This window comes from Heptranchias perlo, chromosome 28 (genome assembly GCF_035084215.1).
Source record: "Heptranchias perlo isolate sHepPer1 chromosome 28, sHepPer1.hap1, whole genome shotgun sequence".
NCBI classification, from domain to species: domain Eukaryota; kingdom Metazoa; phylum Chordata; class Chondrichthyes; order Hexanchiformes; family Hexanchidae; genus Heptranchias; species Heptranchias perlo.
Genome location: NC_090352.1, coordinates 8005941 through 8029364, shown reverse-complemented (window position 1 = coordinate 8029364; position 23424 = coordinate 8005941). Strand labels below are relative to the sequence as shown.

The 23424-nt window shown below is 47.0% G+C and overlaps 1 protein-coding gene across 2 annotated transcripts in view; it reads right to left on the bottom strand.

The window, feature by feature from the left end:
- The window catches only part of porb (P450 (cytochrome) oxidoreductase b), a 103978-nt gene that overhangs the window by 9931 nt on the left and 70623 nt on the right, over nucleotides 1–23424 (bottom strand). For both annotated transcript variants that reach the window (XM_068007995.1, XM_068007996.1), the window contains exons 9-15: nucleotides 18644–18760; nucleotides 16562–16680; nucleotides 15482–15663; nucleotides 9100–9249; nucleotides 6682–6949; nucleotides 3875–4020; nucleotides 1256–1341 (exon numbers count right to left, since the gene is read on the bottom strand). In XM_068007995.1, the coding sequence (XP_067864096.1) occupies nucleotides 1256–1341; nucleotides 3875–4020; nucleotides 6682–6949; nucleotides 9100–9249; nucleotides 15482–15663; nucleotides 16562–16680; nucleotides 18644–18760 (1068 nt within the window). The remainder of the gene's footprint in view (nucleotides 1–1255; nucleotides 1342–3874; nucleotides 4021–6681; nucleotides 6950–9099; nucleotides 9250–15481; nucleotides 15664–16561; nucleotides 16681–18643; nucleotides 18761–23424) is intronic.

The window sequence follows — 23424 nt, the reverse complement described above, 5'->3', positions numbered from 1 at the left end:
GTTTAGAGGGGATTTGAGAAAGAACTTTTTCACCCAGAGGGTGGTTGGAGTCTGGAACTCACTGTCTGAAAGGGTTGTGGAGGCAGGAACCCTCACAACATTCAAGAAGCATTTGGATGAGCACTTGAAATGCCATAGCATACAAGGCTACGGACCAAATGCTGGAATATGGGATTAGAGTAGACAGGGCTGATGGCCGGCGCGGACACGATGGGCCGAAGGGCCTCTATCCGTGCTGTATAACTCTATGACTCTAAGCTGGGATTGTTCTCCTTAGAGCAGTGAAGGTTAAGGGGAGACCTGATAGAGGTATTCAAAATTATGAGGAGTTAATAGGGAGAAACATTTTCCTCTGGCAAGTGGGTCGGTAACCAGAGGTCATAGATTTAAAATAATTAGCAAGAACTAGAGGGGAAATGAAGAGAATTTTTTTTTCACACAGAGGGTTGTTATGATCTGGAAGGCACTACCTGAAAGGGTGGTGGAAGCAGATTCCATAGTAACTTTCAAAAGGCAATTGGACACGTACTTGAAGAGGATTAATTTGCAGGGTTATGGGGAAAAAGCTGGGGTATGGGACTAAATTAGACAGCTCTTTCAAAAAGCCGGCAGAGGCACGAATGGCCTCCTTCAGTGCTGCAAGATGCTGTGATTCTATTCTATGTCAAGAACGGACAAATATGAAATGAGAAAAGGCCATTTAGGGACTGGAGTTAAAAGTTATGAGCACGGAGGGGCGCTGGTGTCCTCTGGCACACTCTGAGAACCGCCTCGTTGCCAATGAGCGCTGCAATACCAGACTTCCAATGCAGAGGAAGGCTTTCCAACTACATCAGAATCTACATATCACGGTTGGAGTCAAAGTAAATGTTTCTTGAAATTCCACACCTCTCACTACCGAGGCCAAACAAGCACTCAATAGCCCCATGTAGGGGTAAAACTAAATCACGAGCCCTGGAAATTTGAACCCAAAAAACAGGAAATGTAGAGGTAATCTTCTGGTCGGACCTGAATCGGTGGCCTGCTTTTCTCTCCCAGCTGCTGACTGACCTGCTTTTCATTTCCAGCATTTTCTGGTCTTTGGTTTAAGAGCTGTCAGATGTATTTTCCATTGAAACGTGAAAGACCGGGAGTAAACACGTTCTTCCTCATTTCTCCAATTAAAACTGATAAATGAGCAATGCAGTTCTGAGTAACATTCCCTTTTGTGTATGACAAGTGAAGAGCTGCAATTCCCACTGTGCCCTTCACTTACCCACAAATGTAGATATGTGCACCCTCCTTCTGGATCAGATTCCACACGTGCTCTTTATTTTTCTTCAGCAAATGCTGGACATACACCTGGGGGTTGATGAGAAGGAAAAAAAATGAATCACCTGAAATCTCAAGTGTACAGATGAAGGAGGCCATTGGCCCCTTTGGCTCATCCTTCCATTGAAGCCTACAGACCCCTCCTCATCACAGCATCCACCTCTTGACTCATTCAACTTTTTTCTTCCACTACCCTACCCGGAGGGGCACTCCAGCAACAATAACTGGCACGTACATAGCATCTTTAATGTAGGAAAACATCCCAAGGTGCTTCACAAGAGCATTATCAGACAAAAATCGACACTGAGCCAAAGTAGGTCATATTAGGACAGGCGGCTAAAAACTTGATCACAGAGGTAGGTTTTAAGGAGAGTCTTAAAGGAGCAGAGAGGCGACAAGGTTTAGGGCTATTATCTCACTGTGTGAAGAAGTGCTTCCCGACATCAGTGCTGAACTTGCCTTTCATTAACTTCTGCCCATGCCCCCTTGTTTTACAACGATGGCTTACCTGGGGATAATGCTCAGGATTAACCATTTCTATTCCACATAGTATCTTATGTACCCCTAGAAGGTCCCCTCTCATTTGCCCCTTAAGAGTCCAAGTTTTTCTGATCTCTTCTCCATAACTCAATCCTCTGATACTAGGCACCTGCCTCATGGCCCTTCTTTGCACCATTTCAAGAACTTGAATGTCTCCCTTGTGCCTCATTTACCAAAACTGATGCGGCCTCAGCATGACGGCCTCAGACTTGTACTCTACTGATTTGCCAGCATAGCTCAGCATTGTGTTCACTTTTTTGATTGCTGCTCTGCAGTGACAGAACAAGTATTGAGCATCATTCCCAGATCTCTCAGCTTCCCCCCGAGCTAGATCAAGACCTTTCACCAAGTACATCTCCCAATTTTCTTTTTCTTCCAATGTGTAACACCTTGTATTTATCTATATTGAATTTTAACTGCCATAATTCTTGGCTGTTCCATCAGACTCGATTGACCTCTCCCCTGCCGCCGCCCCAAAATAAAATGGTCCCATTTGTGAATTTGACCAATTTGCATTGGGCTTCTGAATGTAGCTCTAATCAGTACTTCCCAGGGATTGGTGCTAGGGTCCCTACTGTTTCCAATGTGCATCAGTGAGTAGCCACTGATCTCTCTCTTTTAATCAATTCCTTATCCATCTTCAAGTTTTACCTCAGATACTCACTGCCTAAAACCTTTCATGTGGAGCTTTACTGAAGTCTAAATACACTACATCACTGCATCCCAACATCATTTCCTCAAGAAAAAAAACGGAGTTTAATCGGGCACGATCTGCCTCTTCTGAAACATTGTTGGCTGTCATTGATAAGCATCAAGTTTGTTCCTAACTACCGATTCCATTATTTTGCCAGTCATTTGATGCAAGACTATAAGGTCTGTCCTTGTCCGAGTCTGTTTTGTCATGTTTTTTGTCCAAACTGCTCTTGTGCACCTCCTTGTGGTTGATTGAAGAGTGGCCTTTGCATGGACACATCAGCAAGGGAAGCAAGTGAAGTGGTGACAAGTAATACTGGAAACACACAGATCAGTTAGCATCTTTGTCAGGGTTAAGTGTGAAATGTTGACATGTCTTTGCTCTTTTCAAATGCTGACTGATCTGCTCTGAACTTCCAGCCTCTGCAGCCTTTTATTTGGGATGGTTGGTAAATGGGAGGGGCTGAAGAATCAACACTACACAATTAACTCACAAACTTAGCTGGTGGAATTTTTAAAATAAAATTTAAAACAAAAAACAAATGAGATGCGTTGATTGTGAAGTGTATTTCCCACTGACATGTCCCATGTGTGACAGAGGTTTGTATCCAACGGATTGACAGATTATATTCATACTCCAAGATTTTGAAGTTTTACAGTCAAGAGATTTTTCAGGAAGGCTCGATTCCTGCAACAGCCAAGGAGGAATTTGCAGGGAAAGTGTGCCACATTTCCAATGTTTCCAAAACAGCTTTCAAGCAAATTGATTTTCTCATTAAAGTGTTTAATTTTACAGGAAGCACACAATCGGAATGCAATAATGTCAAATTGCACTGGCCTAATCAACACTTGAGGGATACATCATTCAGATGACTTGTTTTCCTGTACTGCTGTGGGTTATCTGCCTTCAACAGCAAAGTCAATGTTGGGATGCCCAATGATGTAGTGTCTATAGACTTCAATAAAGTTCCACTTGAGGCAGTGGATATCCAGCTCATGTTAGAAACAGTATGGCCACTGGCGGTACTGAGTAAAGCCTCAGGGATTGAACTTTGCTCATTAATACCCAAACGCTGGTTAAATATTTCTGTTAAACCTGAAGGACCCATTTCATCAGGATCTTTAAACATGAAATAATATGTTCCTCATTTATCTCTGCAGGCTGGATTTCAAATCCCTAAAATAAAGTCAGAGTTTCCAAGCATGGTATCGCAAGGCACTTATTATTAAATTGTAATTATGGAATATCAGCATTTCTCGGTGTGGGGGAGAAATTCATGCAAGGCTAGGTTGTATATTATGGCCCTAGCTCGGATCCCCACTGGCTCACCTTCTCGGCCTGGTCTCTGGAGAACGCTACATTATACTGAGTAAGGACACCATCCTTCTGAGCCTGCTCCAGCTCCTCCCGATACAGGTAGTCCTCGTCCCGGTGACGGCAGCCGGAGTACAGCACAGTCTCTCCAACCGCCTTCCCTGTAAAACAAAGTGTGATGGTCTCTTATTCCACCAACACAATCGCTTCTGGTTATACAACTCTCCAGGCAAAGGTCAGTTTGGAATTTTTACAGTTGAAAGGAGATGGCTGAAATAAATAACCAATTTAGATTAAGCTGTACAGGAATAGGATTTATCAAAAAATATTCTAAGGTCACAACTAGGAACCTAGGTAAAGGGCCAAGGCTCACAGTGCAAGCTGCCACAGAGGTTGAAGAGCAAGATAAATGAGAAAATCAAGTAGTGCTGGTTAGATCACACCAAACTTGATTTTGAAAGCCTGCTGACTCTAGGAGGAAAGAAAGACTGAGGAATGCAAGAACTTTCATAGTTTTGAGATCTTGTTTGGGGGGGGGGGGGGGGGGGAGTGAGGGGGAAGAAAGAGTTGCAATCAGGGAATTAGATTGAAAAAGAAGAATATCAAAAGGTACAAGGATAGAGTAGGAAAGTGGGATTAGACTAGGTGGCTCATGGAGAAAAACGCTGCGCAGACTTGATGGACAGAATGGCGCTTTTCTGAGGTGTAACATTCTCGGACTCCTTAACTCTCCTGGAGATACTCGTCTCATCAGTGAGGGCAGGATTTAGACCCAGGTCCCAGAGTCAGAAAGACAAGGTAGAATGGCCTGCTCCTGTGTTGTGACATCCTACTGCTCTAGGAGACAGAGTGATAAGTCTCAATTGTAACACAGTGAGGATGTATTCTAGAGCTGTCAGCTACAGGTCACCTTAACCCAGCTGGCCAATTCGTGAGAATCATCTTTATTTTTCCCGGCAATCTTAAAATCTTGAACCCAAGTCCAAATCAGAACCCTGAGCTTCTTCAGTTGGTGCGAGTCTGCAAAGATGGAGTTTGGATTGGGCGGAACCGACTGTTTTATAGGAACATAGGGACAGGAGTAGGCCATTCAGCCCCTCATGCCTGCTCCGCCATTTGATAAGATCATGGCTGATCTGTGATCTAACTCCATATACCCGCCTTTGGCCCATATCCCTTAATACCTTTGGTTGCCAAAAAGCTATCTATCTCAGATTTAAATTTAGCAATTGAGCTAGTATCAATTGCTGTTTTCAGCTTTGACTATCCAAAACAATGTTCAGACATTCACCCCTGTGGCTTATGTTCCATGATGGAGTTTGGAAAGCCTACAGTTTTTGTTGGGAGACAATGCCAGCATGGCAAATGAAACTGCACTGGTTCTGGGAACTCGGGAATTATGAAGACCCACCTTGACGCCCCCCCCCCCCTGCCAAACCAGGTCCGGTCTGGGCTCAGCTGCTCTCTGATTGGTGGATTTAGACCAATGAAGAAACAGTCTTAAACTTCCTAGGCCTGGAGGACAGGTAAAGAAAACTTGAAGCTTCTGAGGGTTCCAACGCTGAGGAACGATGGACACATGATGAAGGAAGAGGCAGCAAAGTGAGCAGCAGCAATAGCAACAATCGCAGTAGAGAGCAAGCGACAGTGGGTGGGGGTGGGTCAGATCAGCCCAGGCAGAAGAGGAGTAAGCCAAGATGTGAAAGGCAAAGAGGTAAGTGAGGTAGGTACAGGAAAAGTGGAGCAGTGTCTCACTCCTTGGCATGGATATCCCTCACATGATCAACAAAAAGTATCTGATTATATGTCACAACATTTCAAACCAGTATTTAAGTGGGAAATTAGACAAATATTTGGAGGAAAAAATGGAATCGTGTGGGGAACGAGCAAGGGAATGGAATTAGAGCAGACAGTTCTAATAGGGGGAGCCAGCTCTGGCACAATGAGCTGAATGGCCTTCTCTGTACCGAAATTTCCAAAACAAATTATTACGATATATATTTAAATGTAACATGAAAATAACTTCATAGCTGGTGCCAAGCTGGTGACTAGATTCAGTTAAAGATGACTTTATTTAGCACTGTATCATACCTCTCAGAAGCATCACACAGTATTTCGTATAACAAACTACTTTGTGAAATGCAGTGTGTATGCACGACGGCCATTCTGCACACAGCAAGATCCCACACACCACAATGAGATGATCAACTAATTTGTTCTTGGTGTTGCTGATCGAGGGAGGAATGTTGGCCAGGACATGGGGAGATCTCCCGGGTCTCCTTCGAATAGTGCCATAGGATCTTTCATGTCCACCAAAAGATGCATCCCTCAGTTTAATATCTCCCCCAAGGACAGTCCCTCTGACGATGCAGCACACCCTCAGTCCTGCAGTGGAATCCCAGTCTAGATCACGTGCTCCAATTTTAGAGTGGGGCTTGAATGCATAACTTTCTGAATCAGGAGCAAGAGCTACCAACTCAGCCAAGTTGACACATAAACTTTAAAAAACAGAAATGAATAGATTCAAAAAGGACAAATGTTCTCAAGGCCTGGTGCCAAGGCAGTGCAAGATTAAAATAATCTAACCAGAATCCCCAAAAGGGAGAGCTCCATAAGCAAACCTTGCAAGAACCTGGTTATATACTGATTGTGATGGGACCATATCTCGACAGAGATGGAACAGCATTAGGGAAAGAACCAGGAGCAACATCTCAAGGGAGCTAAAGGTGGGGGAAAAGAGGGGGAAATGTCAGGATCACTACACATTGCTGCTGAACCAACAGGCTCCTGCAAATGTTAGAAGTATTGTTTTGCTCCTTTACCTTGCTGCTTCAGCCAGGCTCGTTCCTGAATAAACCCAATAAAGGGAGCGACGCCGGTGCCGGGTCCAATCATGAGAATGGGCGTACTGGGTTTGTAGGGCAACCGGAACTGGGACTTCCGTACGTACACTGGGGCAGTGGACTTGTGGCCGTTATCAGTCGGCACTTTGTTCCGTAGCCAGGTTGTCGCCACGCCTCTGTTGACGCGGCCTGTATTAGATGCGTACTCCACCACAACTGCACAGATATGAACTGAATCAGAGTGAACCTAAAACACAACACACTTTTTAAACAATTTAATAATAATAACAGAAGACGTTACAAGGCTGCTACCAAATCATAAAACACTAACTCGCTGCCAGGTAAATTTATGTTTTCCCCTTAGTGCAGTGTGACATATCAGTCCGCAAAATATGAAAATGCAAGAAAATAGAGAAGCTCTGGTGCCCCGGGTAATTTCAGTTGGTATAACTGAATAAATTCTGTACAAAAAACACTGGCAGCTAGATCCTTGTAATGGTGACGGTACATAGAATCTTACAGCACAGAAGGAGGCCATTTGGCCCATCGTGCCTGGGCCGGCTCTTTGAAAGAGCTATCCAATTAGTCCCATTCCCCATCTCCCTATAATTTTCTCCTCTTCAAGTATTTATCCAATTGAAAGTTACTACTGAATCTGCTTCCACCACCCTTTCAGGCAGTGCATTCCAGATCATAACAATTTGCTGCTTAAAAAAAATCTCATCTTGCCTCAGGCTCTTTTTTCACAGAATGATGGCCAAGGCTAATTGCCAGCTCTCTATGCAAGCTAGGTTTGGGTAGGGATTCTGGTTCTCTGTCCGATCCTATATGGCATGGTTGGGGCTGGAAGCCCAAAGAACACCAGGTGAGGTGTACAGGAGCTTTCTTCCACATCTCCCCACGTTACCCCCTGGAACGAGGCAGGTGCCCCGATCCTTCAGGCAGCAAAGTCCAAAGACTGGCACTGCTTTGTGCGATCAGTGAGCTCTGTTTCTTCCCCTGCCCTTGAGGACCAGGCACGGCCGAGTCATCTTTTCTTCTAACTTCTCCTGTTTTGTTGGACATCCTTTTAAATAAGAGAGGTACACCTGGTACCAACAGTAACAAAAGGTGCCTCACAAACTGGTATCTTTTCCTGGAGGTCTGGTGGCATCAGATTGACTCGCAAAGTCCAGTCCCCATTAAAAGAAGAAAGAAAGAACCCGCAATCAAATAGCACCTTTCACGACCTCAGGATTCCCCAAAGCTCTTAGCGCCCAATGAAGTACTTTTTGAAGTGTAGTCACTGTTGTAAAGTAGGAAACGCAGCAGCCAATTTGCTCACAGCAAGGTCCCACAAACAGCAATGTGATGTTGGTTGAAGGATAAATATTGGGCAGGACACCGGGGAGAACTCCCCTGCTCCTCTTCGAATAGTGTCATGGAATCTTTTAGGTCCACTTGAGGAGGCAGACAAGGCCCCGGTTTAACATCTCATCCAAAAGATGGCACCTCCAACAGTGCAGCACTCCCTCAGTACTGCACTGGAGAGAAAGCCTAGATTATGTGCTCAAGTCTCTGGAGTCAGGCTTGAACCCACAACCTCCTGACTCAGAGGCAAGTACGCTACCCACCGAGCCAAACCTGACCCCTTATGAATGCAGGCAACAGCTCCTCCCTCAGCTTCAGTGACCTCACTCTGCTCAGGCCAAAGCAGGGTATACATTAGGGCGGGAAATCAAGGCAACACACAGCGTTCGATATTTTACATCAACACTTTCAACAGAAGGCACTTTTCCAGACATTCCCTCCCTTGAATTTTGAACAACATTCGACTTCTAGTCCTGTGACACAATTTGTCAGTCTTACTTTAAGGAAGTAGTTAGTTGCAAATTTGCAGTAAAATTTTAGTACTGAACTCTAGGTTATTTATAACACCAAGCTATTTGGCTAGCATTTGATTCAACTTGAATAAAGAATTCCTTTAAAAAACTGAACTGTTACAAAATGATCAGTTTGCTTTTTACTATTTGTTTAATAAAACAAAATCAAACTTAGTTCCGACAGCATCACTGAAGAGGGACTGAGGTGCCCAGTATGATGGAGCAAAATTAAAATGCACAGACTAGGTTAATAGTTGCAACAGTTGACATTAATTCAGCTTCCCCCTCCCCGTTCAGGCTCAGTTCAGTGACACTTGACCAGACGGTGCAATCGGAATTCATCGAGAAAGCAAAGAACATTCACCGAATAAATCTAGTCTTTTTTTTGAGCTGAAGTTTTAAAATTGCCGATCTGTTTCTTTATACAGCAATCAATATCATATTGTAAGTGGTTTATACACATTAATAGCTTTGAGAGCCATTATGTTTTTACATAAACATCATTCAATTGGCAGTGCCTCTTGGCAAGACTCACCTTTGAAGATGAAGCAATAGAATAGTAGCGGGCCTGTAACCGTGGCAACAACTCACAGATATGGTCGATGGGAGGGTGGAGAGATTGCAAGTCTTCCAGGATGGCCAGAATGTTCCTCCTGTCTTCCACCACCCATTTGAGGTAATGTAACTGAAACACAGGACACAAACATCCTTACTACAGAGAGTGAAGAGACTACCTCACGCTCCAATCAGATGCTGCTCCTTTAAGCATTTACCAGCACAGATTTTCCTGACCTGTGAGGAGACAGAACATACCACAAGTACTGCCACAATATGCTATTTAAAAAATGGACAGGACTATAAACACAGGCAGTAAAATGCCCTGCATTTTACTGAGCCGACAAATATCAATCACACCAGTAACCATGGGGTATGTATCATCAGAGAAAAATCAGATCTGGTCTAGATTTTCTGTCAGGTTCAGTGTCAGGGGGCCCGATTTTACCAGGGGTGCGGGTTCCCGGGGGGTAGGCCAGCAGTGGGTTGCCCGCGCGATCGTAGCAGGCAACACACTAATTGGAGCCACTTACCTGCTCCTCCGGGTTCTGCGCTGCTGGTCTGCGCGTCGGGCGGGCTGCGCATGCGCAGTAAGATCTGTCAGCTGGAGGCGCTCTATTTAAAGGGGCAGTCCTCCACTGACAGATGCTGCCACAAACAGAAAAAATTACAGCATGGAGCAGCCCGGGGGGAAGGCTGCTCCCAGTTTAATGATGCCTCACCCCAGGTATCATTAGATGGGGTGAGGAGGAGGGGGAGGACAGAGATCTTCCCCCCGGCGGCCGGGAGGAAGCGGCCTGCCTCTGCCACCAGGAAGGCCTGGCTCGAGGTGGCAGAGGGGGTCAGCTGTGCCACCAACATATCGCCCACCTGCATACAGTGCAGGAGGCGCACCAATGACCTCAGTAGGTCAGCCACAGTGAGTACACGTAGTCTTTCCCCTACACTCCGCCTGCCACATCACTGCCCCCACCCCACATCTCCTTCGGCACTGCCAACACTACTCTGTCACATGACCCCTCATACCCACTCAGACCTCATCCTCATCTTACCTGCACCTACTCATCTCGCGAGTACTCACCCTGCCACTACCACGCAACCCAATCCTCATACAATCTCATGGCTTTATCCCATACTCACCCTCTTGTGCATCTCTCTCACGGCCAGCCTCACTCAACCTGCCACCACCTGTGCTGCAGCCACAGGGCATGCATCACATATGTGCAGTAGGCAGCGTAAGGCAAACGTGTCATGAGCATGAAGGGGATGCACAAGGGTGTTTGAGGGTTTGTCATGGTTGTTACTTCTATTGAATTAAAGAACAACTCACATCACACATTATATTGGCTCCACTACTGCCATGTCTTCACGAATCCTGTCCGGTTTGTGCAATAATGCCCGCTCCTGGGTATCACTATGAGGACCCACCACTGATGCCACCCAGTGTGCCACTGCAGAGTGGGTGTAGGTGTATTTGCAGGGCTCATCTGCGCAGACGACAGAGACACTGGGGATGTCCCCGGTTGCAGCCTGGAAGGCTGTGGAGGTGCCCTCACGGGTACCGAAACCCAGGGGGTGTCGGCCCAAAGCATCTACCAGGTCAGGGCACGAACAGGAGCAACCTGCTACCACCTCTGCTGGAGCCACAGGGGTAGCAGCACATAGAGGTACCAGGAAACGAAAACCCAAAGTTCCGTGAGCACACAGGGATTGCACCAGGGTGTTTGTCTATTTGTTATATTTTTATTTCCACTATTTGAATGGCAACACGAAATGAACTCACTTTTTCTCACCAATGCTGCCACCTCTTGTCCATAATTCTGCGGCTTGTGCAATATGTCCCTTCCGTGCGCCTCATCATGACGACGACCACCCCGTCCCACCCATTGGGCATAATACAGTGGGTGCAGGTGTACAGGCACCACTCTTCTGTGGAGGGAGCCTGTATGGACCCTCGTCTGTGCACGTTATGGCATGTGAACGCCTCACACAGTGTGATGTTAGGAGAACCGTTGGCATATGAGTGCCTCCCTGGCCTGACGAGCACGCAGGTGAGCCGGTGTTCGGCGCATGGGTCGTTCCTCCTCCTCCTCCTCTTCCTCCTCCTCCTCCTCCTCCTCCTCATTGTCGTCCTCAATGTGGGTGGCGGGTGTGCATGGGGCCTCCTCCAGCGGCACCCCTCTCTGTAGTGCCATGTTATGCAGGGCACAGCAGACAACTATAATTCGTCCCACTCTGAATGGCGTGTATTGGAGCACTCCCCCGGAACGATCAAGGCACCTGAAGCGCATCTTGAGCAGCCCTATAGCCTGCTCAATTGTAGACCTGGTAGCAATGTGGCTGTCATTATATCGACGCTGCAGCTCGGTAATGGGGTTCCTCAGAGGTGTCATAAGCCACGTGTGCAGGGGATATCCCTTGTCGCCGAGGAGCCAGCCGTTGCCGGTGTTGGGTGCATGGAATAGGGGTGGGACGGTGGACTCCCTGAGGATGAAGGCATCGTGGCAGCTGCCAGGGTATCTGGCGCACACGTGTAGGAATCTCTGGCGGTGGTCACAAATGAGCTGGGCGTTCATGGAGTGATACCCTTTCCTGTTGATGAACAGCCCTGGCTCATGTGGAGGTGCCCGTATTGCTATGTGGGTGCAATCGATTACACCCTGCACCCGTGGGAAGCCAGCCACAGCATGGAATCCAACCGCCCTCTCCGTCTGGCTGCGCTCATCCATGGCGAAGTTGATGTAGTTCGGGGCCCTGCGGAACAACCCATCGGTGACCTGCCTTATGCACTTGTGTGCAGACGACTGACAGACCCCGATGATGTCCTCCGTGGCACCCTGGAAGGATCCGGAGGCGAAGAAGTTGAGGGCAGTGGTGACTTTGACGGCGACGGGTAAGAAGATGCTGCTTGGTCCATCCGGGAGCAGCTCGTCATTAAGGAGGCTGCAGATGTCGGCGAGTGACTCTGAGCCTACGTATGCATTGCTGCTCAGAGAGGTCCATGAAGCTGAGCCTCGGTCTGTAGACCCTGTGCGGAGGGTAGTGCCTCCTGCGACGCATCTCTCTCTACGGATGCCCTCCATCCTGCTGTGCAGGTGGATGTGCCACAGCACCGTGTTGTGGGGATGCACGTCTCTGAGGCGGACGGCGTGGACTGCGAGGCTGGTCATGCTGTTCGTCCTCCGAGGATGTCAACGCAGCACCCATCTGGCAGGTGTAGGTCTGCGGGGTTGTGCACGCTAGAAAAGTGTGTCCTTGCACAGGGGTTGCACTTCCACGCCGGTGAATCTTCTTGCTTGGAGGAGGGTGGTGGAGGGCAGGCGTTGCCCAATGTTACGGAGTGTCCTCCTGCGTTGGTGAAGGCTCTCCCCCCCCCCCCCACACCTGTGGAATGCACCTTGGCAGCTGCCACAGGCTGCTGGCTGCAGCACGTCCGTTGAGAGTGTGAGTGTTTCCCCCAGTATGGGAAACAGTCTCATTTCACCGTAAAATCCCACACTTGTTAAATAAACAGCTCAATCAGGTCATTTAATGACCTGAAATACCTAGATAAATACACTCAAGTGGAACCCCGCTGGCTTTAATTGCCTGCGGGATTCCCACCAGCGGGGGCTACGCACGCACCCCCGCACGTCAGCGCGGAAGCCGGAAGTGGGCGGGATCGAGGCGCGATCCGGTCCCGCTCCTCGATTTCGGGATTTTAGAGGCCCCCCCTGCTGAGAACGCACCCGAGACCGGGTGCTAAAATCGGGCCCAGACTCTCCAGTGGGAGAGAGGCAAAGACAGAGAAAAGAGTGAGAGCCGCCGAGAGCGACGGCCGCGCAGAGCGCGAGCGAGGGACAGACGGCCGCGCAGAGCGCGAGCGAGGGACAGACGGCCGCGCAGAGCGCGAGCGAGGGACAGACGGCCGCGCAGAGCGCGAGCGAGGGACAGACGGCCGCGCAGAGCGCGAGCGAGGGACAGACGGCCGCGCAGAGCGCGAGCGAGGGACAGACGGCCGCGCAGAGCGCGAGCGAGGGACAGACGGCCGCGCAGAGCGCGAGCGAGGGACAGACGGCCGCGCAGAGCGCGAGCGAGGGACAGACGGCCGCGCAGAGCGCGAGCGAGGGACAGACGGCCGCGCAGAGCGCGAGCGAGGGACAGACGGCCGCGCAGAGCGCGAGCGAGGGACAGACGGCCGCGCAGAGCGCGAGCGAGGGACAGACGGCCGCGCAGAGCGCGAGCGAGGGACAGACGGCCGCGCAGAGCGCGAGCGAGGGACAGACGGCCGCGCAGAGCGCGAGCGAGGGACAGACGGCCGCGCAGAGCGCGAGCGAGGGACAGACGGCCGCGCAGAGCGCGAGCGAGGGACAGACGGCCGCGCAGAGCGCGAGCGAGGGACAGACGGCCGCGCAGAGCGCGAGCGAGGGACAGACGGCCGCGCAGAGCGCGAGCGAGGGACAGACGGCCGCGCAGAGCGCGAGCGAGGGACAGACGGCCGCGCAGAGCGCGAGCGAGGGACAGACGGCCGCGCAGAGCGCGAGCGAGGGACAGACGGCCGCGCAGAGCGCGAGCGAGGGACAGACGGCCGCGCAGAGCGCGAGCGAGGGACAGACGGCCGCGCAGAGCGCGAGCGAGGGACAGACGGCCGCGCAGAGCGCGAGACAGACGGCCGCGCAGAGCGCGAGCGAGGGACAGACGGCCGCGCAGAGCGCGAGACAGACGGCCGCGCAGAGCGCGAGCGAGGGACAGACGGCCGCGCAGAGCGCGAGCGAGGGACAGACGGCCGCGCAGAGCGCGAGCGAGGGACAGACGGCCGCGCAGAGCGCGAGCGAGGGACAGACGGCCGCGCAGAGCGCGAGCGAGGGACAGACGGCCGCGCAGAGCGAGAAAGAGAAACAGAGAGAGAGAGAAAGGGAGAAAGAGAGTATTCTGATAGTCTCTGAATTGGTGTGGTGGAGTGGCCTGCCATGCTGCCAGTAAATGTTACCACCTTGAATGATAACTTTGTCTTGGTGTGGGTCCTGTCAGCTCCTGTATGCCTGCTTCAACCAAGACCCTATTGCACACTCTTGTATCAGGGTGTGAGCTGTTATGGAATGTACTCAACAACTTCCCCGTCTCAAAAATGGCATAATTTGATGTCTATTCCTTCGGGGTCCCACCCAGGAACCATATTGATTAACGGGTTGAATGGCTTTATATGTTAAATCCAAAAAAAAATTATACTTCTGGGAGTTAACCTTTTGTAAGCTGAATCTCACCTTTACAGTAATAGCATAACATAAATCAAGACAAAATGCACTCCAGGCCAAATAGGTAAAATTTCCCAGATGCTACACAAGGTATAAAAGGAAAATCGACTAACTGCAAATTTTAAACATTTGCAGTTTTCCTTTCACCCTGCCCTTGGGACTGTGTGTGTTGTACAGCAACAAGAGTTCATGGAAATCCTGATCAGCATACTCCATGAACTCTCACAATCCTTGGTTAATTACACACATCAGAAAACTGATTCATTCAGTCTTAAAAAGCCTTGGTTAATCCAGGATTATGTAGAGAGAGCCTAACCTAAACTACCAGACAGACATCCTGATTGCAGGAGGCACAACAGCATGGAATGCTTTACGTTTAAAACCCTGTGCCATGAAGCAGGTTCCTGCCTGTAGTTTTCCTAATGAGGAGTATTTGTCGTACTGTGGAGTGCAGCGTTCAACATTTCCCCCAAAAACAAAGAATTAAAAACAAAAATATAAATAGGAGGTGGGGGAAGCACTCAGCAGTGTTACATTTGTCCCAGTGCAAGAGCAGGACTAGCTGATGTCTGCATCACGGCCTCTGCCTGCCCCTCACCTGAGGAGGTGATGTGTGATGCAGGGGGATCAAGAAGAATGGAAAGGGAAACTGCAACTTACATTTATATAGCACCTTTAGCGTAGTAAAACGTCCCAAGATACTTAACAGGAGCGTTATCAAACAAAATTTGATACCGAGCCACGAGATATTAGGACAGGTGACCAGAAGCTTGGTCAAAGAGGTAGGTTTTCAGGAGCGTCTTAAAGAACGAGAGAGAAGTAGAGACACGGAGAGGTTTAGGGAACGAATTCCAGAGCTTAGGACCTAGGCAGCTGAAAGCACGGCCACTGAAGGAAAGGCAGATTTTTAAAAAATGCTTGAGTTGGACAGGGGGGGGGATAAAGAGATTGGAAGAGATGGTGAGAGTGAGCAAGTGCACAAGCGAGAGAGAGAGAGAGAGAGAGAGAGAGAGTGGGGAGGGAGGGAGAACACAAAAGTCACGTAAGCAGATGCCCAATTGGTGTCTGAACAAGATTCACTTCAACATTCTCATAACTAGGCTCACAATAAACATGGGTGCACTCTACCTTTCCTTCAGGTGAGGATGAAGCCATTTTGCGGAGAAATTCTTGCTCTTTTGAGTCCGAGGCGTACTGTGCCAGTTCATAGAGGACATTAGTGCGAGGAGGATTGGTGATATCCAGATAATGTGATAAAGCCGTTCGGTATGTGGTCGGGCAGGGGAATGGGTATTTCTTATTGGACTCCTCTGGAAGCATACAATCACAACAAAGGATAAATTAATGGCACACTGGAGAGAGCACTTGTTCAGTCTCAGTAGCACTTCCATTGTAGTGGAAATTAATAAAGATGCGCATTTGGGGCACTTGAAGGATAACTGATCTCAAACAAAGGGAAATGCATCCTGCTCGTGAGTAAATTATTGCACTTCTCCAAATGGAGGATAGGTTAAGTTTTGTGTATCCTCTTATTTTAATCAAAGCTCGTTAACCTATCCTCATCAACATTAGTACAGAGATGACCTGCGGGAATTTGTTTTATATAGTCAAGTGTCTAAACGTCAACTCCCAGACAGAGGTTTTAGAACTAGCGGAAAGAAATGCTGATTTCAGTGCTTCTGACCAGATTCACGACAGGGCACAAGCCTTGTAAAGTCTGGCAATTTACTTCAATTGGTTTACATTTAATCTAAATTTATAACCTGAAAAAGGGCTGTTCTCAAAGATTAAAATAGAAATAAAAGGTTGGAAGCGCGGAGAGAGGGATGAGGGATCCCACAAGTGGCATCACTGCTGTGATTAACTATAGCAATGCAGTAAACTCTAGAGATATTCATTTTGACTTTGAACTATTCCTTCCATGCTGTTTATTCTCACTGGTGTTGTGATTGTTAATTTAGAGGCCTAGTGATGAAATGACAATAATGAAGTCTAAAACGTGCACACAGCTGGGGGTTTTAACCATGCCATGTTTCAGACCTTGGTACAGTTACCAGCCACTTCCCGACACCGCAAATGGCAGCTTGTTTCTCTGTTTGAATATGAGCTGCGTGTTTAATATTCTACCATTTGATCCAACAAACATTACCTGTTCCTCCCTCCGTGCTTTACCTATTTACTGAATGAGGAAGCTCGTTTGTCACTCACCATCAAGATTTTTTAAGGAAAATACAATATCCAGGTCTGCGTTTAGTCTTTTGCCAATCTCATTGACGATTGTTGCATCGTTGGTGGGGAACACAGCCACGTGATCTCCACTCTCATACCTGCAACAGACAGGAAAAGAAACAATACGCAGTGAGTTATAGGAACATAGGAATGTAGAGGACCAGCTATTTATTTAGCTGGTCCCAAAGATCAGGTATCCCATTGCTATACTCTCACATTCCCCACAATTGCTTCTTTTGCCAAGAGACTATACACTGCTGCCTCCATTTGCCGACTGTCACCACTGGGCAAGCTGTCCGTTCACCTTCCCTCTCCTCAGCTTGAGTTTCCGAGTTCTGTTATGTTGAACAGTTTACAAATACCCTTTAAAATCAAGAAAACTTTGATAACTTTGCCCTGACGCACTCTTTTCTCCAGTGTTAACATTCCCATGCTTCCTTAATCTCTCCCCAAAGCTCGAGTACCAAATCAGTGTTATTAGTTTAGTTGCCTACTCTAAAACCAGGATGTCTTTTCTGTAGTAGAGTGACCAAAGTTCACGCAATGTTCCAGGTGGGGCTGAACCCATCCATTACCAGCTCACTATTACCTCTGGGACTTGATTTCTATCCTGTTATAAATTCCAAGATCTTGTTTGCCTTCTTAACTGCTGTTATACACTACGCTGATGGTGCCAACAAGCTGTTCACCAATACCCCCAGATCCCACCCTCGCATCGTGCCCTGTAGTCTATCACTGCTTGTCCTATATGCATAACCTTAGATAAGTTTCTCACTGCTATGTTTCTGAAACCAATTCATATTCAACAACACAAAAAAGGAATCAGAACGATACAGCACAGGAGATGGCCATTCGGCCCATCGTGCCTGTGCCGGCTATTTGAAAGAGCTATCCAATTAGTTCCACTCCCCTGCTATTTCCCCATATCTCTGCAAATTTTTCCTCTTCAAATATTTATCCAATTCCCTTTTGAAAGTTATTATTAAATATGCTTCCACCACCCTTTCAGGCAGTGCATTCCAGATCATTACAACTCTGCGTAAAAAAATGTTTCCTCATGTCGCCTCTGGTTCTTTTGCCACTCATCATAAATCTGTGTCCTCTGGTTACTGACCCTTCTGCCAGTGGAAACAGTTTCTCCTATCAAACCCTTCATGATTTTGAACAACTGTGTCAAATCTCCCCTTAACCTTCTCTGCTCTAAGGAGAACAATCCCAGCTTCTCCAGTCTCTCCACATAACTGAAGTCCCACATCCCTGGTACCATTCTAGTAAATTTCCCCTGCACACTCTCCAAGGCCTTGACATCCTTTCTAAAGTGTGGTGCCCAGAATTCCAGCTGGGACCTAATCAATGTTTTATAAAGGTTTAGCATAACTTCCTTACTTTTGTACTATATGCCTCTATTTATAAAGCCAAGCACCCCGTATGCTTTTTTAACAGCCTTCTCAACTTGTCCTACCACCTTCAAAGACTTGCGTACATACACCCCTAGGTCTCTGTTCCTGCACCCCCTTAAAAATTGTACCATTTAATTTATATTGCCTCTCCTCATTCTTCCTACCAAAATGAATCACTTCATACTTTGCTGCATTGAATTTCATTTGCCATGTGTCTGCCCATTTCACCAGTCTGTCTCTGTCCTCCTGAAGTCTGTTACTATCTTCCTCACTGTTTGCTACATTTCTGAGTTTTGTGTCATCTGCAAACTTTGAAATTATGCCCTGTATACCCATTAATATATCAAAATGAGCAGTGGTCCCAACACCAATCCTTGGAGGACACCACTGCACACTTCCCTCCAGTCTAATAAACAACCGTTCCCCACTACTCTCTGCTTTCTGTCCCTTAGCCAATTTTGTATCCATGCAGCTGCTGCCCCTTTAATCGCATGGGCTTCAATTTTGCTAACAAGTCTATTATGTGGTACTTTATCAAAAGTCTTTTGAAAGTCTATATACATAACAAATCAACTGCACTAGCCTCACCAACCCTCTCCGTTACTTTATCAAAGGTGTGAAGAAACCAATACCCAAATACAGAAAGTCCTTCATACATTACCTAATCTTTGAGCCACTAATGTCCAGCTCCAGGTGCATGAGGTGCCGCTCACCTCCTTTATTCAGCTTCCGGTTCACTGTCACAGTTGCCAAAAATGGGTTCTTTGCGTCAAAAGGCCTAAGTTGGAAACAGCATTTATTAATTAAACATAAGTGGTGCTCACCTCAAGCAAAGCAACACTGCTCAATACTTGTGTTCGAAAACAAAAATAGGAAGCCAGGAACATGGACACCTTCCAAAATGCATCATCCCAGCAGTGTTTTTATTTAGTGCTAGGATTAAACCTACCTCACTCACTCGTCCCTTCTTCCTACAATCTACAGGCTTTTAAAATTCAAGCTTCACATCTTCTATCCCATATTTCTTGACTTACTTCATCTTCTCTCCTACTCATCAATCTTGGTGGTATCCTCCACTGTGGGTCTTGGTCCTTAGATTCATAGAATCATACATTCTGTCCATCATGCCTGTGCCAGTTCTTTGAAAGAGCTATCCATTTTGTCCCACTCCTCTGCTCTTTCCCCATAGCTCTGCAAATTTTTCCTTTTCCAGTATAGATCCAATTCCCTTAGATACAGGGACGGTGCCAGAGGACTGGAGAATTGCAAATGTTACACCCTTGTTCAAAAAAGGATGTAAGGATAAGCCCGGCAACTACAGGCCAGTCAATTTAACCTGGTTGTGGGGAAGCTTTTAGAAACAATTATCCGGGACAAAATTAACAGTCACTTGGACAAGTGTGGATTAATTAAGGAAAGCCAGCACGGATCTGTTAAAGGCAAATCGTGTGTAACTAACCTGATTGAGTTTTTTGATGAGGTAACAGAGAGCGTAGATGAGGGCAATGCGGTTGATGTGGTGTATGTGGACATCCAAAAGGCGTTTGATAAAGTGCCACATAATAGGCTTGTCATCAAAATTGAAACCCATGGAATAAAAGGGGCAGTGGCAGCATGGATATAAAATTAGCTAAGTGACAGGAAAGAGAAAGTAGTGGTGAACGGTTGTTTTTCAGACTGGAGGGAGGTGTGCAGTGATGTTCCCAGAGGTTGGTACTAGGGCCACTGCTTTTCTTAATATATATTAATGACTTGGACTTGGGTGTACAGGGCAACATTTCAAAATTTGCAGATGACACAAAACACGGAAGGGTAGTGAACAGCGAGGAGAATAGTGATAAACTTCAAGAGGACAGACAGGCTGATGGAATGGGCAGACACGTGGCAGATGAAATTTAACACAGACAAGTGCGAAGTGATACATTTGGTAGGAAGAACGAGGAGCGGCAATATAAACTAAAGGGTGCAATTCTAAAGGGGTGCGGGAACAGAGAGACCTGGGGGTATATGTTGAAGGTGGCAGGGCAGGTTGAGAAAGCGATTAAAAAAGCATATGGGACTCTGGGCTTTATAAATAGAGGCATAGAGTACAAAAGGGAAGTTGTGATGAACCTTTATAAAACACTGGTTTGGCCACAACTGGAGTACTGTGTCCAATTCTGGGCACCGCATTTTAGGAAGGATGTGAAGGCCTTGGAGAGGGTGCAGAAAAGATTTACTGGAATGGTTCCAGGGATGAGGGTCTTCAGTTATGTGGATAGACTGGAGAAGTTGGGGGTCGTTCTCCTTACAGCAGAGAAGGTTGTGAAGTGATTTGATAGAGGTGTTCAAAATCATGAGGCGTCTAGACAGAGTGGATAGAGAGAAATTGTTCCCATTGGCGGAAGGGTCGAGAACCAGAGATTTAGGTGAATGGCAAAAGAACCAAGGGCGACATGAGGAAAAACTTTTTTACGCAGCGAGTGGTTATGATCTGGAATGCACTGCCCGAAAGGGTGGTGGAGGCAGATTCAATTGTGGCTTTCAAAAGGGAATTGGATAAGTACTTGAAAGAAAATAAATTGCAGGGATACGGGGAAAGGGTGGGTGAGTGGAACTAGCTGGATTGCTCTTGCAGAAAGACGGCATGGACTCAACGGGCCGAATGGCCTCCTTCTGTAGTGTAACCGTTCTATGATTCTAAACCTGCTCCCACCCCCCCCTTTCAACCCTTCATCTAGGTTTCTCAATTTAAAAAAAAGGTTACTCTCAAATTGAGAAACAGTGCATCAGTTAGGACTACAATACAAATGCAGTACTACTTTTCCTTATTCCTCTTCTCTTAGTTAGATCTTCTCTCTCTCTTATTTGGTTTCTAGTGAATACTGACAGAGATAAAACATCTTGGCCGGAATACACCGTACTGGAATTCCAAAATTCCACCGTACTTCTGATGGAGTTACAGGTTGGAGGAAATTCCCTGCCCATGTTTCTGCAGCTAGGCTCAAATGTTAGGAATATAGATTCCCAGCGAAAGCCACACTAGATTATTAATTATTCACAGGGTATTACTCAATAAGATCCTAGTGAAATATCCTAGTGAAGTACTAATCACTACTTAAACAAGAGACTATTTTGTGGTCCTGATATTCCCACTTGAAGTATAAATCAGGTTCATCAGTTTATCAAAAGACATTTTCAATGCCTGCTCATATTTAAAATGTGAAATGTATGGAACAGGCCACACTGAGACAGACACGGTAGTGAACAGACCTTGCTATTCTTTCCACTCAGTGATGCCATTGCAACTATTTAATGCAGTGAGCATGGATCATTTAGCTGTTTCCATAGCACCATAGGCAGGCTGCAATATGCAAACAGATGTTCAATGAAAATGAAAGCAACGTACTGTTGCGATGGAAACAGGGGAAATGAGATGCAGGCCTTATATATTCAACATACTGTAGGCGTAAATGCCACAAGATAAAAGAGAATTATATGGATACTACAGCACAGAAACAGGCTATTCGGCCCAATTGGTCCGTGCTGGAGTTTATACTCCACTCGAGCCTCCTCCTACTCTGATTACCTCTTCCCACCCTGCCCCTGTATTTCTCTATTCTCTTTTCCCTCATGTATGCATCAAGCCTCCCCATAAACACATCAATGCTATCTGCTTCAACACTCCATGTGGCAGTGAGTTCCACATTCTCACCACTCTATCATAGTATGTTTCAGCACACAAGGAGGCCATTCGGCCCATTGTGCCTGTGTCAGCTCTTTGAAAGAGCTATCCAATTAGTCCCACTCCTCTGTTCTTTCCCCATAGCCCTGTAAATGTTTCCCTTCAAGTATTTATCAAATTCCCTTTTGGAAGTTACCATTGAATCTGCTTCCACCACCCTTTCAGGCAGTGCATTTTGGATCAGTACAACTCTCTGAATTAAAAAAAATGTTTCCTCATGTTGCCTCTGGTTCTTCCACCTTAAATCTGTGTCCTCTGGTTACCAACCCTTCTGCCACTGGAAACAGTTTCTCCTTATTTACTCTGTCAAAACCATTCATGATTTTGAACACCTCCATCAAATCTCCTCTTAACCTTTTCTGTTCTTCCAATTCTTCGATCCAAATAATCTCTAAGTGTTTACCCGAGGCATGCCCAAGCATTTTGTCGTTGTGGGCTGCTTAGGTGCATAGCATGGAATTCCTGGGGCCATATCTCAAGTTTAAATCCCTGCTCCCATTAATTTGCAGATATATGACGTTGCCGATACCAACAGATCTTGGTGTTGTGATTTAGGATTTCTCCACCAATGAGGCAACAGTGCCAAGAACAGCCCTTTCCAAACCAACCAGAATATTCAAACCAGGACAAACGAGCAAGAAATAGAACTGAGCTGACTGAGTTTCAATGGCCAGATTGCCTGGGCTCAGTTTGGATATGGCACCTTTAACGTAGTGTAAGGTACAATGTAGAATAAAAATTCTTAGCAAAAAATTAAAAACACTAAACCGGATTGTGGTTAATAAGTTTTATTCTCCTTTTATTTCCCCGTCTGAAGTGCTCACTGCCTACAACAACTTACATTTATATAGCGCCTTTAACGTAGTGAAACTTTCCAAGGCACTTCACAGGAGCGTAATCAGACAAAATTTGACACCGAGCCACATGAAGATATTAGGACAGAGGCTTGGTCAAAGAGGTAGGTTTTAAGGAGCGACTGAAAGGAGGAGAGGTGGAAACGTTTATGGAGGGAATTCCACAGCTTAGGGCTTAGGCAGCAGAAGGCATGGCCGCCAATGGTAGAGCGAGGGAAATGGGGGATACACAAGAGGCCAGAATTGGAGGAGTGCAGAGATCTCGGAGGGTGTAGGGCTGGAGGAGGTTCCAGAGATAGAGAGGGGCGAGGTAATGGAGGGATTTGAACAAAATGATTAGAATTTCACAATCGAGGTGTTGCTGGACCAGAAGCCAATGTAGGTCAGCATGCCCAGGGGTGATGGTTGAGCATGACTTGGTGCGTGTTAGCATACAGGCAGCAGAATGCTGGATTATCAATGCATCTTTACAGCGAGCAGCTACATGCCCTGTGAAAATGGGCATGTCCGAGCCTGTCTGCAATCATAGAATCATAGAAGTTTACAACATGGAAACAGGCCCTTCGGCCCAACATGTCCATGTCGCCCAGTTTATACCACTAAGCTAGTCCCAATTGCCTGCACTTGGCCCATATCCCTCTATACCCATCTTACCCATGTAACTGTCCAAATGCTTTTTAAAAGACAAAATTGTACCCGCCTCTACTACTGCCTCTGGCAGCTCGTTCCAGACACTCACCACCCTTTGAGTGAAAAAATTTCCCCTCTGGACCTTTTTGTATCTCTCCCCTCTCCCCTTAAATCTATGCCCCCTCGTTATAGACTCCCCTACCTTTGGGAAAAGATTTTGACTATCTACCTTAT